At 36.4% G+C, this 15,952-nt stretch overlaps 1 protein-coding gene across 3 annotated transcripts in view; it reads left to right on the top strand.

The window, feature by feature from the left end:
- LOC150102510 (cilia- and flagella-associated protein 61-like) overlaps positions 1-15,952 on the top strand; it is a 396,485-nt gene that overhangs the window by 232,556 nt on the left and 147,977 nt on the right. For all 3 annotated transcript variants that reach the window (XM_090399647.1, XM_090399646.1, XM_090399648.1), the window contains exon 8: positions 6,795-6,850. In XM_090399647.1, coding sequence (XP_090255773.1) covers positions 6,795-6,850 — 56 coding nt within the window. The remainder of the gene's footprint in view (positions 1-6,794; positions 6,851-15,952) is intronic.

Raw genomic sequence — 15,952 nt, 5'->3', positions numbered from 1 at the left:
TGGATGAGGAAAATTGGGGGAATCCCGCATGACAACCACAGGAACTTCTTCACTATGAACTGATATATGTGAGACAAGGCCAGAATTTGTAATACTAACAACGGATGAAGGAAATATCTTTCTTTATCAAGTACCCCTCAAGGAGGGCAAGAAGAGGTTGGTTTCCTGATCCAGAAAAAAATTAACACTGTGCCACACACTTTAACCTGTGAAGAGTAGACTTGCAGTAATAAGACTATAGAATAAACCACTAAATATACAAGGGTTGTTTGAAAAGTTTGGTAAATTTCCAATAGACGGTGACAATTCATTCATTCATACCAATTTTGGCATGTATGATCTTTTTTTCATGACCCCTGGCAAAATTTTAGCCATGTGCAATGCATAGTTTTTGGCAAACATTTAAAATGACCGTGTTTGCATTTTTCATAAAAATGGAGAAAAACGAGTTTCGTGCAGTGATAAAACACTTTTATTTGAAGACGTGGAGGCTGCACAGAATAAAGCAAAGTTAGATGCAGTTCACGGAGACTCTGAACCAGCATTAAAGACTATTTATTTTTGGATAAATGAAAGTGTGGACAGACTTATGTGTTCGTCGAGCATGTTGTTTATTATTTTAACGGTATAATAGAACACAGAAACTAAGTAAATAATTAATTTATTAACTTGATGCTGATATTTCGCTGGTGTTATAACCAGCATCTTCAGAGCACAAAAACACTGTTTGTCACAATACGCGAGACTAAAACAACATGGTGTACTTAAACAAAATTGTAGCAGCAACACAAAGACTAGAGTCCTGATTTTGGCACCCTCTATCTGAAAAAAAAAAAAAAAAAAAGCTATCATATATTACTAGAGTCCTAGAAAAGTGCTAGTTTTTTCTTAATATGACTGTCTCCCAGATCTTCGGCAAGTTAATACAGCCATATTTGTTGAGATATCTCAACAAATATGGCTGTATTTTTTTTTTTTTTTTTTCAGATAGAGGGTGCCAAAATCAGGACTCTAGTCTTTGTGTTGCTGCTACAATTTTGTTTAAGTACACCATGTTGTTTTAGTCTCACGTATTGTGACAAACAGTGTTTTTGTGCTCTGAAGATGCTGGTTATAACACCAGCGAAATATTAGCATCAAGTTAATAAATTAATTATTTACTTAGTTTCTGTGTTCTATTATACCGTTAAAATAATAAACAACATTTGGATAAATGAGTTTAAACGTGGTTGTAAGTCCATCGAAGATTAAGCATGCTCCAGACACCTGACTGAGGTCACTACGAAGGAAATGATTGACAAAATCCATGATATTGTTATGGAAGACTGCGGAGTGCATGAGATTGCTGAGATTGTAGGCATCTCAACTGAAAAGGTGAAAAATGTTTTTAACTTATTTTTTAATTAATTAAATTTGGTAATTTTAATTAAATTACCAAAATCTTAAAAAAAACATGACTTGACTTCTTGTTACAGACCATATAGAAAATTGGCATCCCTTATCCACTCCACTAAAGACCAACCACTTCCCAAAGTAGGACAACGAATATCAGAATTTCAGAACAAGGACTACATCCGTTTTCACCAGTATAGCCACTCTGGTCTTGCAGACCATGCTCTGGATACATGCCACAGAATACAGTGGAAGAAAGCCACAGTAATACACTGTTGTAAGTTCTAATTTGAAAGACTTTTCATGAAATCAGCCTCAGCTATAAGAAACATGCCAAACCTCAACAAATTTGGCTGCATGAGACTGCCCCAAATTTGGGAGACGTACATCAGGAGACCTTCAGCCCAACAGCCAAGAATATCTACATAGCCTGGTAGGGGCACCATCAGGACTTTTAGGAGAAACAATAGCTTCCTTGCTTCATCCTCATTTACTGTGTTTAGTGCCTGCCTGCACATGTCTTTATTTTAAGTTCCTTTGAAGATGGCAACGTGACGTTGATGAAATATTGGAAATATATATTAAAGTTTAATTTAATTTATATTCTTGTGTATGTTGTGAATTCCTTAAGTTAATTAATAAACATGTATAACCAACGTATAAGCCTTTCTATGAGAATTATTGGTTTATAGGTAGCAGCGAGTTTGTATTCAAAATTTTGACAGATGATCAGAGATGTCTTTGATATATGGTATAGGAGTCCTGTGGGCTTCTTCTTGTCTAGGTTGCTGTTTTGGAGGGTGGCTAATAATTTTTTGAGTTGTTATTGGATAAAATATTAAAGATATAGCCTCACTAAATCCATTTAGTGTGGCTGAATCTTTAATAATTTTAAATTCTTGTTTTGAAGATTTTTCAGAGGAACAAAATTTGTGTGCTCTGGATGCTAAAGATTTTGTGATGCAGTATTTATATACATCAGCTATGTATTGTGGATATAACGACCTGAAAAAGTTGGTTTTCGATAGACCGAAGTGGAAATGGAACCATCTTGATTACATTGGATGTGTACATTGAGGAATTTAACAACTCAAAAAATTATTAACCACTCTCCAAAATAGCAATCTAGACAAGAAGGAACCCACAGGACTCCTATACCATATATCAAAGCCATCTCTGAACATTTGAAGAAAAACAAACTCGCTGCCACCTATAAACAAATTCTGAAAACAGTAATATACGCATGCATGTATGGAGACTGTCAGTATAGGAATGAGATGGCCATGGATGCATAGGGAGTAGTTGAGTTATAGAGATAAATTATTTACGAATGTTGGGTGTATCAGAATTAAGGGAGATGAAATTGTTGCATTAACTGAGTTTTTCATCTGCAAATGGGAATAGGACAGATATTTTTTCCTCTAAATATCTGAAAAAAAAACTTTTAATTAGAACATTTTATTTACAATAACTTCAACTCTGGCCAATGCTAGAGTTGGAGATGGTGGAGAGCCCATCAGAGCTCTCTCTGTTTGTCTAGAACAGCAGTTTCCAACCTTTTTTGACACATGGAGCCCTTTTTTAGAATCAGTTTCTATGGTAGAGCCCCCTTAGACCTGCCCTATGTCTTACAAGTTAATGGTGTTTAGGAGTAGTGTTATTCTATATATGTGAAACATATCTTTGTTCTGTCTGAGCGGTTGGCCTAGTGGCTATGCGCTTCGCAACCATATGCCTGGGGAAGGAGTGTCCTAGGTTTGATTCCTGTTACGCAAGGAGCTTAAGAATCTTCCTCAGCAATAGCCAAGTTAGCCGGTCTTGGGCATGGACAGCAGGGTTTTTTCCACCAGTTTGTCTGGGGTTTTTCATCCCACACGTAGGCAAACCGGTCCAGTGAACACACACGGATTACAGTCAGGAATACTGACCCAGCCATAGGTCTGATTCATCAGCTATGCCAGTTCCAGAGCCCGGATAAAATTTGGGGGTACTGAGATGGTGCCATACCTCTCCATAAAGGGGACTCACAGCCGTGTATTATCATACGATTATTATTATTATTATTATATCTTTGTTCCGGTGATCTTACTTACCTACTACTGGCATTGCTAGAGCTTTTGCTGCCCGGGGCAGTCCCTGAATTTGCTACCCCTCTCGTTACACATCAAAAATGCTACAAAAAGTCTAAACGACATATAGGGTAAGGTTCAAAGTGCCGCCCGGGGTGGACCCCCCCCCCCAGCTACGCCACTGTTACCTGCCTTTTACTGATGACACACAGCACCACTGTCCAATCTACACTGACATCAATGGTTGAATAAGTTCTGATTTGCAGAATATGTAATTGATAGCACTAGCCATATGATTGTTTGGGATAATGCTAAGCTTCTGCATAGGAGCACCTACAAATTTGAATATCTTTTCATAGACAGTTTTTAATGACATCAGATTGTCATTAAAAACTGTATTTCTTAATTTCATTTTAATATATGTATTTGTGTATAAGACTCTGATCAGACCACACTTAGACTATTGTTCTCAGATTTGGTCCCCAGGATTTGAAGGGGATAAATTACCTGTGGAAAGGGTACAAAGGCAGATAACAAAGATGGTTTCAGGACTGTACAATGATAGTTATGAGGATCGGCTGAGGTAATATGGACTGCAGAGTTTGGTGGATAGAAGAAGAAGGAGAGCTGATATGATTTGGACTTTTAAACTGTTGAGTGGTGGTTACAGGGTTGACACTGGGGAGTTCTTTTGCTTGGTTGAACAGCAGTAAGGAGTGATGACAAGAGGCCATCCCTGGAAGTTATGAAAGGAAACCATGAGCAAGAGGGTGAGGAGTGGTTTCTTTGCATGGAGGGTGGTTGAACCATGGAATGCATTGCCTGATGGAGTGGTGAGAGTGAGAATGGTCAATGAGTTTAAGGAGTGGTATGATAGACTTTGTGTTTCTTGGGGGGGGGTGGAACCTCCCCTCATTGAGTCTCAATAGACTTTGTGTTTTTTAGGAAGGACCTCCCACAATGTGTCTTTTGACTCCATGGAGGCCTAGATAATAATAATAATAATGTGTGTATACAGGATCCTAATAATGCAGTTGTTTTTAATCCTGCACTCTTGCAACTACACAGAAAAAAAGATCTTGGTGTATGTACACTAGTTGTTTTTGAATTTTCAGTTTTTCATTTGTTAACACTAGTGATGGTTTATGAAATTTAAACCAAAATATTTGTATCACTTCTTATTTTATTTTTTACTGTCAACATATGCTATTATTCTAATAGATTTAAACTCTGACCTAATACATAAAAGGTCCAAAAATCATCATCTGGTGTCAGTTATTTGGACATTTTATATATTATTCAAATATCAGACCCTTGACTAACATATAAAAAGTTACTTCAGGATTTGATACTGGGATAATAATTTTGCCTTATTTGAAGTTTTAGTTATTATCCAAATATCAGTTCTTCATTCTAAGAGCTGAAAATTCCAAACATTCAACCTCCCTCAGATATGTCTCTTTTTTTTTCAGTATATATTTTCACTAATGGCCCCATACTCTAATTATACAAAATAGTTATGTTAATTTAGACTCATATAAAACTGTTGTTTATTTAGTCTTTATGTGATTTTTGTAATATGCAAATAAAGCACTAATGTCTTATTTATATAGTGCAAGAATACTGAGAAATAGCATACTATTAGATCCCAAAGGAGTGCAAAGATGGTAAAATTTTTCTAGTTCACAAAGAGGAAGGGAGTGGGAACTGTGTGTTTGGGGTTGTGGTTAAGGTGTTAGACAGGTGTGAGAATTAGTATTCAGAATTGGGTTGATAATATTCTCTGTGATTTTCAGCATGGGTTTGTTAAGGACCGGTGGTAATGCTTTAGCAATCTGTTTACTACTACAAAAGTGAATTCACTAGATAAGGGAATGCATATGCAGTGGTATACTCAGACTTTTCAAAAGGCCTTTGATAGATTATCATGTGACAAGCTGGTAACTAAACTGAAATTTGTGGGATTGGTTAAAAGAACAATGATTTGGATAGCTGATTGGCTTTCAGATAGGTATCAGAAGGTTTGTGTATAGGGAGGAGGGTATCCCAAAAGCGAAAGTTCACTAGCAGAATACTGCAGGGGTCTGTTTTGCAGTCATCATTGCTTAACTTGTATGTTAATTATATTGATACAGATTTAACTGGATATATACAGCTGTTTGCATATAATACAAAGTTGGAAAGAACTATAACAAGCAAATATTGTGGCCTAAGTATTACAGTTTTGCAAACTGTAAGGTCTTTAAATTTGGCAGGCAAGGATGGGATGCAGAGTATACAATTAATGAGAAAATTTTGGAAGGAAGCGAAACAGATTAGAGATCTGTGAATGATGGTGTACAAAGACGAAGTTTAGGGATCACATTGCTAAAATTGTGAGAACATTACAATGGATTATGAATGATGAACATTAGCTTGACAACACAAGCAGAAGAGCAAAGAAGTTATAATTTTCTTGTGTAAGGTCTTGATCAGACCACAGATGGACTACTGTGTACAGATCTGGTCTCATGTTTTCAAGGGGGATATCATAAAGGTTCCACAGAAGATTCATTAAGTTAGCATTAGGTCTGTAGAGGTCGGAATAGGAAGACAAATTGAGGGAATGCAGTTTGCAGAGTTTATGAGTAGAAGAAGCAGAAGTTATATGATTAAGATGTACAAGTTGGTAAGTGATTGTTACCAGATAAATGTGAAGGAGGTTTTTTCCAAGAGCAGAGGAAGATAAGGGTAGAACAGTAAGGGTGTGAGGAGTAAGTTCTTTGTTTGGGGAGTGTTTGGTAAGTGAAATACATTGTGATAGATGTAAAATGCATAGAGTTTGATGAGTGCGGAAACTGTGAATGGGCATTTGTTGATTTTTTTTTTTTTTTTTTTCATGAAGGTGTGAACCTCCCATGATGAGTCTTTTGACTCATTTGAAGTCTGATGATAAAAATTGATTATTTTTTATTAATATTATTGTATTATTTTTACATATAGCAGGTCAATAGTTTGAAGGTTATCCAATAAAATATAACTTCGGAAATACATACTTGTATTTAATAACTATATTTACATAATTGTTTATGATAATCTAGCTGTTTCAAATTGAAATTACAACTGAAAAATGTTGCAAGCTGAAATGTTGGCAATTATGTAATACAGCTTTTACTGCATTTTCTTACATAAATGAGGTTATAAAATTTATAATATCTCATTTTAATGAAATATTATAAATTTTATAACCTCATTTATGTAAGAAAATGCAGTAAAAGCTGTATTACATAATTGCCAACATTTCAGCTTGCAACATTTTTATTTTTTATTTTTTGGATTACTTTTTTGTTCTAGGAAAGATTCACAAGATTTTAATGCAAGACGAGTATTAGGAAGATTGTCATCCAGAGGTAGAAGAATATAATATTAAAATTGTTTGGAATGTATGGTTATTTTTATTTTGCACATATACAAGGAGGGTGTGGAAAGTTCTGATAAACGCCTAGAACAAAAATGATATTAAAGCAACTGATATAACCAAAATATCTTAAAACCCTTTAACTCCCATCTTTCATCAAATTGTAATAATTTGTTCTTTTTCTTTTAGGATACATCATAAAATTGGTTAATTTTTGTTCTAGCTGTTTATCAGAACTTTCCCCCCCCCCCCTCCTCGTATAAGCTAGATGCTTAAAAGTATTCATGCATCAGTAATATTAAACAAGACTGTAATCAGTTAGCATAGCTCTGGTATATAGAATTTATTTCTTCTTCACTGTATGCTGATCAGGCCAATATCGATTGGATTGATTCCTGTCTTTCCCCTTCTGGGTGAACATGCGAAGACCAGAATCCTTGCCTACATATGTGGGTAGGCAAGGGAGCCCTTATTTTAATTATTAATTAAAATGAGGTTTAAGGTTCTTTATTCTCAAATTGCTTAGAGTACTAGAATATGGGATTGCTATAGACCTGGAATTGTAATTTTTGATCTGTTTGAAACAGAAGTTACATGGGTTAAATGTTTTCCATCCATATTGAGGTTTTTAAGCTATCATTAGGGCATTTTATCAGAAGAATTGGTGGTGAGAGTAGCTAAAGAGAGGTATGAACAGCAGTTGGCTAAAGAAGCCAAAAAGAATCCTAAGGAATTCTTTTGATATGTAGCCAGCAAAAGAAAGAATGAAAGGATGACATTGATTGGAGAAAATGGTATAAAGACAGCTGTTGCAGAATGTGTGGTGGAGATACTAAATGAATAGTTCATAAAGATCTTTCATTCTTGTGAATGTGACTTCATGGAAATATTGAGAGCAGTTGATGATGGAGAGGAGAGAGACTGACTGTAAGTGAGCAAGAGGTATTTGGGGAGTTGAGTAAACTAGATGTAAATAAGGCTGTGGGACTTGATAATATATCACCGCGTATTCTGAAGGAATGTGCCAGGGAGTTGACACCTGCCTTGACATATTTTTTTAATACGAGTCTTGCACTTGGTGAAGTTCCTAAGGAGTGGAAGGAGGGCAAGATTGTGCCACTTCATAAAGGAGGTGATCGAACTCAAGCATCAAACTGTAGGCCTATCAGGTGTTGTGGTTAAGTTGTTGGAGAAGCTTGTGAGAACTAGGATCCAGAGTTGGGTTGATAACAATGGTATTATCTTTGATGGACAGCATGGATTTGCTAAAGGGAGGTCATGTTTTAGTAATCTACTTACTTATTACAATAAAGTGACTACTTTCTTGGACAGAGGAAAATGATACACAGTAATATACTTGGATTTCACAAAGGCTTTTGATAGATACCTCATGATAGGTTGACAGTCAGACTAGAGCAGATGGGGTTGGATATTAAATTGGTGCATTGGATTGGAGACTAGCTATCTGATAGGTATCAACAAGTTGTGTATGGGGGAGCGATATCCAGGAAAAGGAAAGTCACTAGTGGTGTGCCTCAGGGGTCTGTTTTATTGCCATTGCTGATTAACTTTTATATTAATGATATAGGTGAAGATTTGGATGGAGATATTCAGTTGTTTGCAGATGATGCAAAGTTTGGACGAACCACGAAGAGTAGTGTAGATGTTGTGGCCTTACAGGAAGACTTAAATAGATTGAGTGATTGGGCACGGAAATGGGGATGTGAATTCAATGTTGCAAAATGTAAGGTTTTAAAATTTAGAAAATAAAGATGGGATGCAGAATTTATGCTTACTGAGAATATATGCTTAATGAGAATTGGAGGTAGAGGAAATAAGTGATCTGGGTGATAGTGGATAAGGATCTAAAATTTAGGGGACACATCGCCAAAATTGTGAAGACAACACAAAGGCTTCTGGGAATGATGCGGAGGACACTGACGTGTAGAAGTAGGGAGATTCTTCTTCCATTGTATAAGGCTTTGATTAGGCCACACATGGATTATTGTGCCCAGATTTGGTCACCGGGTTTTCAGAAGGATGAAGAGATGTTGGAAAGGTCCAAAGGAGACTGACTAAGGTAGTTTCTGACCTCTGGAATGTTGAGTATGAGGAAAGATTGAGAAGATGTAATTTGCAGAGTCTGGTGGACAGGAGGAATAGAGACCTACAAGTTGGTAAGGGGGTTGTTATAGTATCAGTGCTGGAGAAGTTTTACAGAGAATAGTGGGAGATCAGGGGAGAACCAGAGGTCATCCCTGGAAACTATATAAAGAGAGTGTGAGTAGGGGAGTGAGAGGCAGGTTTTTTCCGTGCAGAGTTGTGAATGATTGGAATGCCTTGCCTGAGAATGTGGTGTCTGGAAAGAGTTTGAATGTGTTTAAAACACGGTATGATGAGCTGTGTGTGTGTGTGTGATAAAAGGACCTCCCAGATGAGTCTTTGACTCCATGAGGTCTTGGGGTGGTAATAATAATAATTATTATTATTATTGATTAGGCTACCACATGCTACTAGCATTTACTATTATTTTCTAGTAAATGTCATCCTAGTACTAATAGATACTAGCACTAGGATGATATAACTGAAATTGGTCTTTAGCCATATAAAAACAGGACTTCATTAGTGGTAAACCATTAATATGAATACTTAAGCACACTATATGGATTGTAATTATTATTATTATTATTATCAGACTTGCATGGAGTCAGATCATGGGAAGTACACACTGTCACATACAAAGCTCACCCAACTCTGCTTGAATCTGACTCAATGTATCTACATTCACAGCATGCTCAAGCAATGCATTTCACTCATCAGCTGCACTCCATGCAAAAAAACCTTCTCCTCACTAATTTTCTCAAACTATCCATTGAAAAATATTTCCATGTTAACATGGTAACAACTCCTGACCGACATAGTAGATGAACTGCGGTCAACATTCTGAGTCAATCATGCAATGGCAGTTTTTTTTTTTGAGCCAATCTGGTGTGAGATTGAGGCCAGTAGGACAAAATATAAAATTGATTGATGCTATAGCCTGGATGCCAGGGATGATGTGGCAGACATGCATTAGCAGATTAGTATGAGTGCAACTTGAGTAATTATTATGGGGGATTTCAACTTTGGAGACATAGACTGGAAGGAGGAAAGATCATATCGAGAAGAAAATAAAATTTATACACTTACTGATAGATAATTACTTGAAGCAGAGGTGACTGCTTTGGATTGGTCTGGGAAACACTGCCATGTATATCTTTGTTGGCTTGTACGGTTGGATAGCCTGCATTAATCTTGAGCATCAATGTGGTGCAGGTGCCCACCTTTGGTCTGGCAGCTTCTTTTCTGCTTAGTATCCCTCCGCTGTTGGAACATCTTAACTGTACTCCTCAAACAACTTCCTGGATCCTGCCATCCTTTAACATGTTTGGTACCATTAACACTTTACAGTGTCAAACCAGTATTTGTGCAAGTGCCACTTGCTTCTAAGCATTGTATGACTCACATGTTTCTATGCTGCATAACTCAGTCTGGCCTGCACAGTTAAATCTTGTGGATGTGTGGGCGCTGCAGCATTTTATTATGTGTGGTTCAGGTTTTTTTTTTTTTTTTTTTTGCAATTAGCTGATTGAAAATGGCTGACAGTGAGCTTGTGGTTGGTCCCTATAAGCCACAAAAAAAAAAAAAAAAAAAAAAATTGGTATGTGAAAAATACTATACTACTGATGAATTATTAATCATATTAGAGAACTCTGACAGCAATTTAGACTTTGTGCCAGATTATGAGAACAATGGGTGGGCAAGTAGTGACTTAGAAGATGAATTTCAAAATGACACAGTTTTAGTAAAAGATACATTGAATATAAATGAAGATGACATTGAAATGCCAACTACAAAGGAAAATGAAGTTTATTGGCAAACTGATCCAGTTGGCATGCATTTTTTTCCATTGACTAAAAATGAAAGTCTGCTAATTCTACCAAATGGTAACAGTCTAGCCGACTATTTTCATCTTCTGTTGACAGATGAATTTCTACAGGAAGTTGTGGACAAAACAAGTTACAACACCACTCAAATATTTTTGTCTAAAGAAACAAAGAGCAGTTCCAAACTCGTCTAAGGAAAGATGTAACTGTAGAAGAATTGGTAGTATTTTTGGGCATGGTTTTGCACATCACATGAGCAGTGCAAAAATGAACACGACAAGATTACTGGAAGAAAGATACTTTGTTTTATAATAAAGGTGTTGCAATGAGTATGATTCAAAATGGGTTTCTTCTAATATTGTGCTCACTTCAATTTTCAAAATATCCTGATTGAGGTGAAACCGGTGGCGCACCCAGAGAGGGGGGGGGGCAAGGGGCCCGGGCACCCCCCCAAAGAAAAGGAAAAAAACACTAGAAAAATTTCCAAAAATCTTTTCCTAATTAAAATTCATTTTTTTTATTTATGTTGTGTGCTACTTATGAATTAGCGATCACTGCAGATGCTCAGTTATAGGTCATATGCGATGTGTAGTGTGTATTTGCAAAACGTCTACTCAACTCGGCCCCCCCCCCCCCCCTCAAAGGTTAAATCCTGAGCGCTCGGCCCCCTCCAAGATTAAATCCTGAGTGCTCCACTGGGTGAACCTAAACTGGCAGACCAGTTGTCAATTATTTCAATGAAAGGATGTCAAAGGTATACTATGCAGGTTGAGAACTTTTCTTAGATGAATCCACAGTTCTCTTGCAAGGTTGATTAGCATTTCAATACATCAAAGATAAAAAAAGCATGAATATGGAATTAAACTTTATATGTTGACAACTCCCAAAGAACTAACTGAAAATTTGCAGTTTATGCTAGTATGTTGGATGATTTTGGAGATAGAGAGCATATGCAAAAAGATGGTTTTACATTTATTAGATGGAAATCTAAATGCTGGTCACTATATTTACATGGGCAACTATTAGAATAGTTTTGATTTGGCTAAGACATTCTTGGAAAAAGAAACTCAATGTACCGGAACATCAAGAATGGATAGAAAAAATACTCCAAAAGAAGTTACAGATGAAAAACTTATGCTAATGGAGGATGATAGGCAAGTGGAAGGATAAAAGAGTTGTAATTTACATCTGAACAGAATTGGAAAATGGAATTGTAGACGTAGAAAACAAAAGAAAGGAAAAAAAATAAGTAGACTGCTACCACTTGTGAATTATAAAAAGTTTATGCCATGAATTGATTGACAAGACCAAATGTTATCATATTATCTGTCAGAAGGAAAATGATTCTCTTGAACAAACATTGTTTATCCAATAAATATTCTGGTGGTATTATGACACTATTTGATTATATAATTAGCATAATAATAAGTCTGCATGGTTAGCCTAGTGGCTGTGCTCTTCGCAACCATATGCCTGGGGAAGGAGTGTCCTAGGTTCGCTTCCCGTCGGAGACGTGAGGAGCTCAAGGATCTTCCTAAGCCATAGCCAAGTTAGTCGGTTTTGGGCGTGGACAGTAGGGTTTTTTTTTCCCCAGTTTATTCTGGGGTTTTTCATCCTGAAAAGCAGGCAAACCGGCCTTGAGAACTCAACACTACGGACATAGGATACACCGGGGCGTAGGGCTGACCAATTTATTCTGTCAACAGTTTGATGTCCGATGATTAATAAACCCTCGACACTGCAAGGTAAAAGAGGGTAAAAGGAAGATGAGATGAGATTAGCATAATAAAACACCTTCTACCTCCTATGAGTGAAGAATATCCTGGATGAAATCAAGTAACACAACAGCACATTCTTTTAAAACATGAAGCAACACTAAGAAATAAACAAATTATGAGAAAGAGATGTAAACTTTGCTAAAAAGGAAAGATGCATGGACACTATATGAATACCAAAGTTGTCTTTGGTATTCATATTGTGTCCATGATTCGTTGGCCAAATTATTATTATTTAGCCAACTATATGTGAATATTTTTTCTGCCAGTTTGTATCTAGGCTTTTGTTCGTTTGTTCAATAAAAGTGAGTCTTTGCAAGAACTTGTTTCTGAATTTATCCTTATAAAATTTAACATCAAAGTCACTAATACGAAGAAAAATATTGTTTAATGCTTGAAGCGTCAGGTGTTACTCTGTGTCACTGATGCTTTAAAGTGTCCATTAAGGAAAGGTGTTCCAGGTGAATAAAATTTATTTTATTAGCTCTATAGACTTGCTTAAAGTAATTTTAAAACACCAACTCTCAGATTTTCTTAAAAAAAAAAAAAAATATTGCCACCTGAGGATATTCTGTTATAAATTAGGTGAATCTGTTAACCATCGTCCTGCTACCATGCCTTTTTCACTGTACTTCTTCCATATGTCTACGGATATGACCTTTTCCACTCTGTTTGAGGCTGTCTCATTTATACCATCTCCCCATTCTGTGTTCTACCCATTCCTGTTTCCCTGTTTCTTCCTCCCATCCACTGTCTCCACTATAAACACACTCCCATCCTTCTCTCTACTTGTCAAAACCTGCTTTCATGTTTCTCACTCTCTTTTTCTCTTTCCAGCTGTTATTCATACTTGCTTTATGCTATCTGTTCTCTCTCTCTTTTCTCATTGAATAGCAGTTGCTCCAATTGTCTAACACTAGATCCATTATAATTCAACACATCTGTCTTGAACTTTTCTAACTACCTTTCACATTCACTCTGTGCATTGATGAATTGTATACCTTTGGTCTCCCACAACTCAATCAACATGTCATTCATTATGTTTGCCTTTCAACTCACTTATTCATACTTGGACAATTCACTACCACTAACTACTTTCTCAGCTACACTGTTATCATTCTCCTTTAAAGATCTTCTTCAGTTTGTCACGCTGGTTTTCCAGGTGAATAATGTGATAGGTCAGCTATGGATTCAAGTCCCACCATGAATATGGATGTTTGTGAATGTCTCTAGGGCAGTCGATGAATATTGCATATTCCTACTTGGAGGTCTTGAAAAATTTTCGCATTTGGTTTTCTAGTGCAGAAGTTTCCAGACAGTCTAATCATTAACACACAGTACTACTGATGTGCCTTAGGGCCACAACCTTACACAGGACGAGTCACATGAATTAAAAATCTCTTTTTCTTTTTCTCACATTGCAAGTATTATCACTCCCTATTATTATCAGATTTATAAGTACCACCAACTTGGAAGCCCACTTATTTCTTTCATGCAGAGTTGCATGAAAAAATGCTTTATACACTTTCTTATTACCACACCATCATACATCCTTTCAAGTGTTCACTCATTCTCTGCATGCTTCTTTCACTCTTTATTATCACCAACTTTCGGCTAAGATCGTAGGTGTTTCTTTGGTTTTTTTCACCATCGCATTTCTGTGTTTTAGTTATCTGGCATAGTTGATCTCAAATTCTTAATTATTCTAATTACACGAACTGACTGACTGCTGATTAATATACAGTCTGTGATAGCATTTTGCTGAAAAGCAGTTAAATCTAAACCATACTCCATTTCTGTATTGTACACAATTACAGTTATTTAGGATGCATTTCCTTTTCTTTATACCTTATTGGACCAGATGATTCAGATATACAAAATTCAAGAAGAATAAGAGTTTTCTTAATAATTTTTGCCACCTGGTATTTTTGGATGGTGTACACACATTATAGATTATCCTGTTGACATTTGGAGGTTTGATCTCTTAGGCTGTTTCCTAGATGGTATTATTATTATTATTATTATTATTACGTGACACCTCCAAGGGGGTACAAAGACTCATCGAGGGAGGGAACCTACTCTACAACTCTCCGTCTCTACCACTCGATCCACCAACTACAGCAAACTGCCACTACCATCATCTACACTGTCACCTACTGCCAACCACCACCAACAACGCTAGTGTTTTTTGCCTGTAAATTGCATGTGTTCTCAAGGCTGATTTATTTTATAGTTACTTTCTCTTTGTCAGCAGATTTAGCTTTCTTTACTTACACAATTTGATATTGCATTAACCCGTAATTCTCCAGTTAAAACAAACTATTTGAGTCTTTAGGTTCCAATAATTTGTTTTGATATTTAGTGACATATCACTGATATGGTCAATAGTAGTCAAAACTCTTTGCAACTCTGTAAATATGCTTTTTACTATATTAGCTGTTGCTGATATCTTTTTTATTTACTACACACCTTTTCTTCTTCTTTTTGTTATTATGATGGCTTTTTCAGAGAGTCAATCTTACTGAAAGAGGATCTTTTTTTAGTAATACATGCCTAAATACTATTGTATCTCTCTCTTGAATACTTTAACCTGTTGTCATGAGCTCTTAGCCAACTTTCTGGGATGACTTCTAATCCCACCTACCACACAGTAGTCCAGATGTGGTATTATAAAATGCCTTGCAAAAAAAAAGAAAGTGAGAGAATGACTTCCTTTTTTTAAAAAAAAATAACTTTGTATTTTCTTCAATGTTGCAGATATCTGATGTAATGCCACACCTACCTTAGTGATATGGCCACTAAACTTTAATTCACTGTCCATTATAACTTTCAAGTCTCCAGCTTCATTGACCACTTGCAGCAAATTATCATTAATATAATGCTCTGCCTATAATGTTCTTTATCATAATGCATAACCTTACATTTTGAAACATTAGACTTACACTTATTAATGTTTGCTTATTGAATTACTCTGTTCAAGTCAGCCTGTATACATTCTGTGTCAGCTATCTCCCTTATCACTCTCTCCAACTTACATCGACAAATTACTGGATATCATCCTCTAGGCCAGTGGTCGCCAAAGTGGTCGATATAACATTGTTAGGGGTCAATTCGGGCTCAGAGGTCGATAGAAAAATATAAGACCTCATTGTACGGGTAATATTTAATTCGGTTAACTTGGATTACCTCCATCCTGAACAACAATGCAATTAAGAGTGAATCGTGGGAACAGTGACATGAATAGGACCTGTAAGATGGAGCAAGGTCATGAAAATAGTTACGGAGGCCAATCAAGTAGGCCAAAATGACATATTTGCCAATAAACGGATGTCAGTGGTTCCCGCCCGACCGGCGCGTACATGGTTGAAGCTGGTTTCAGCCATGTTATTTCTA

This window comes from Typopeltis vanoorti, chromosome 10 (genome assembly GCF_054136105.1).
Source record: "Typopeltis vanoorti isolate ZY-2024b chromosome 10, IOZ_Tvanoo_1.0, whole genome shotgun sequence".
Lineage (NCBI taxonomy): Eukaryota > Metazoa > Arthropoda > Arachnida > Uropygi > Thelyphonidae > Typopeltis > Typopeltis vanoorti.
Note: the sequence above shows the minus strand (reverse complement) of the source record. Positions and strands in the feature narration are given on the sequence as shown.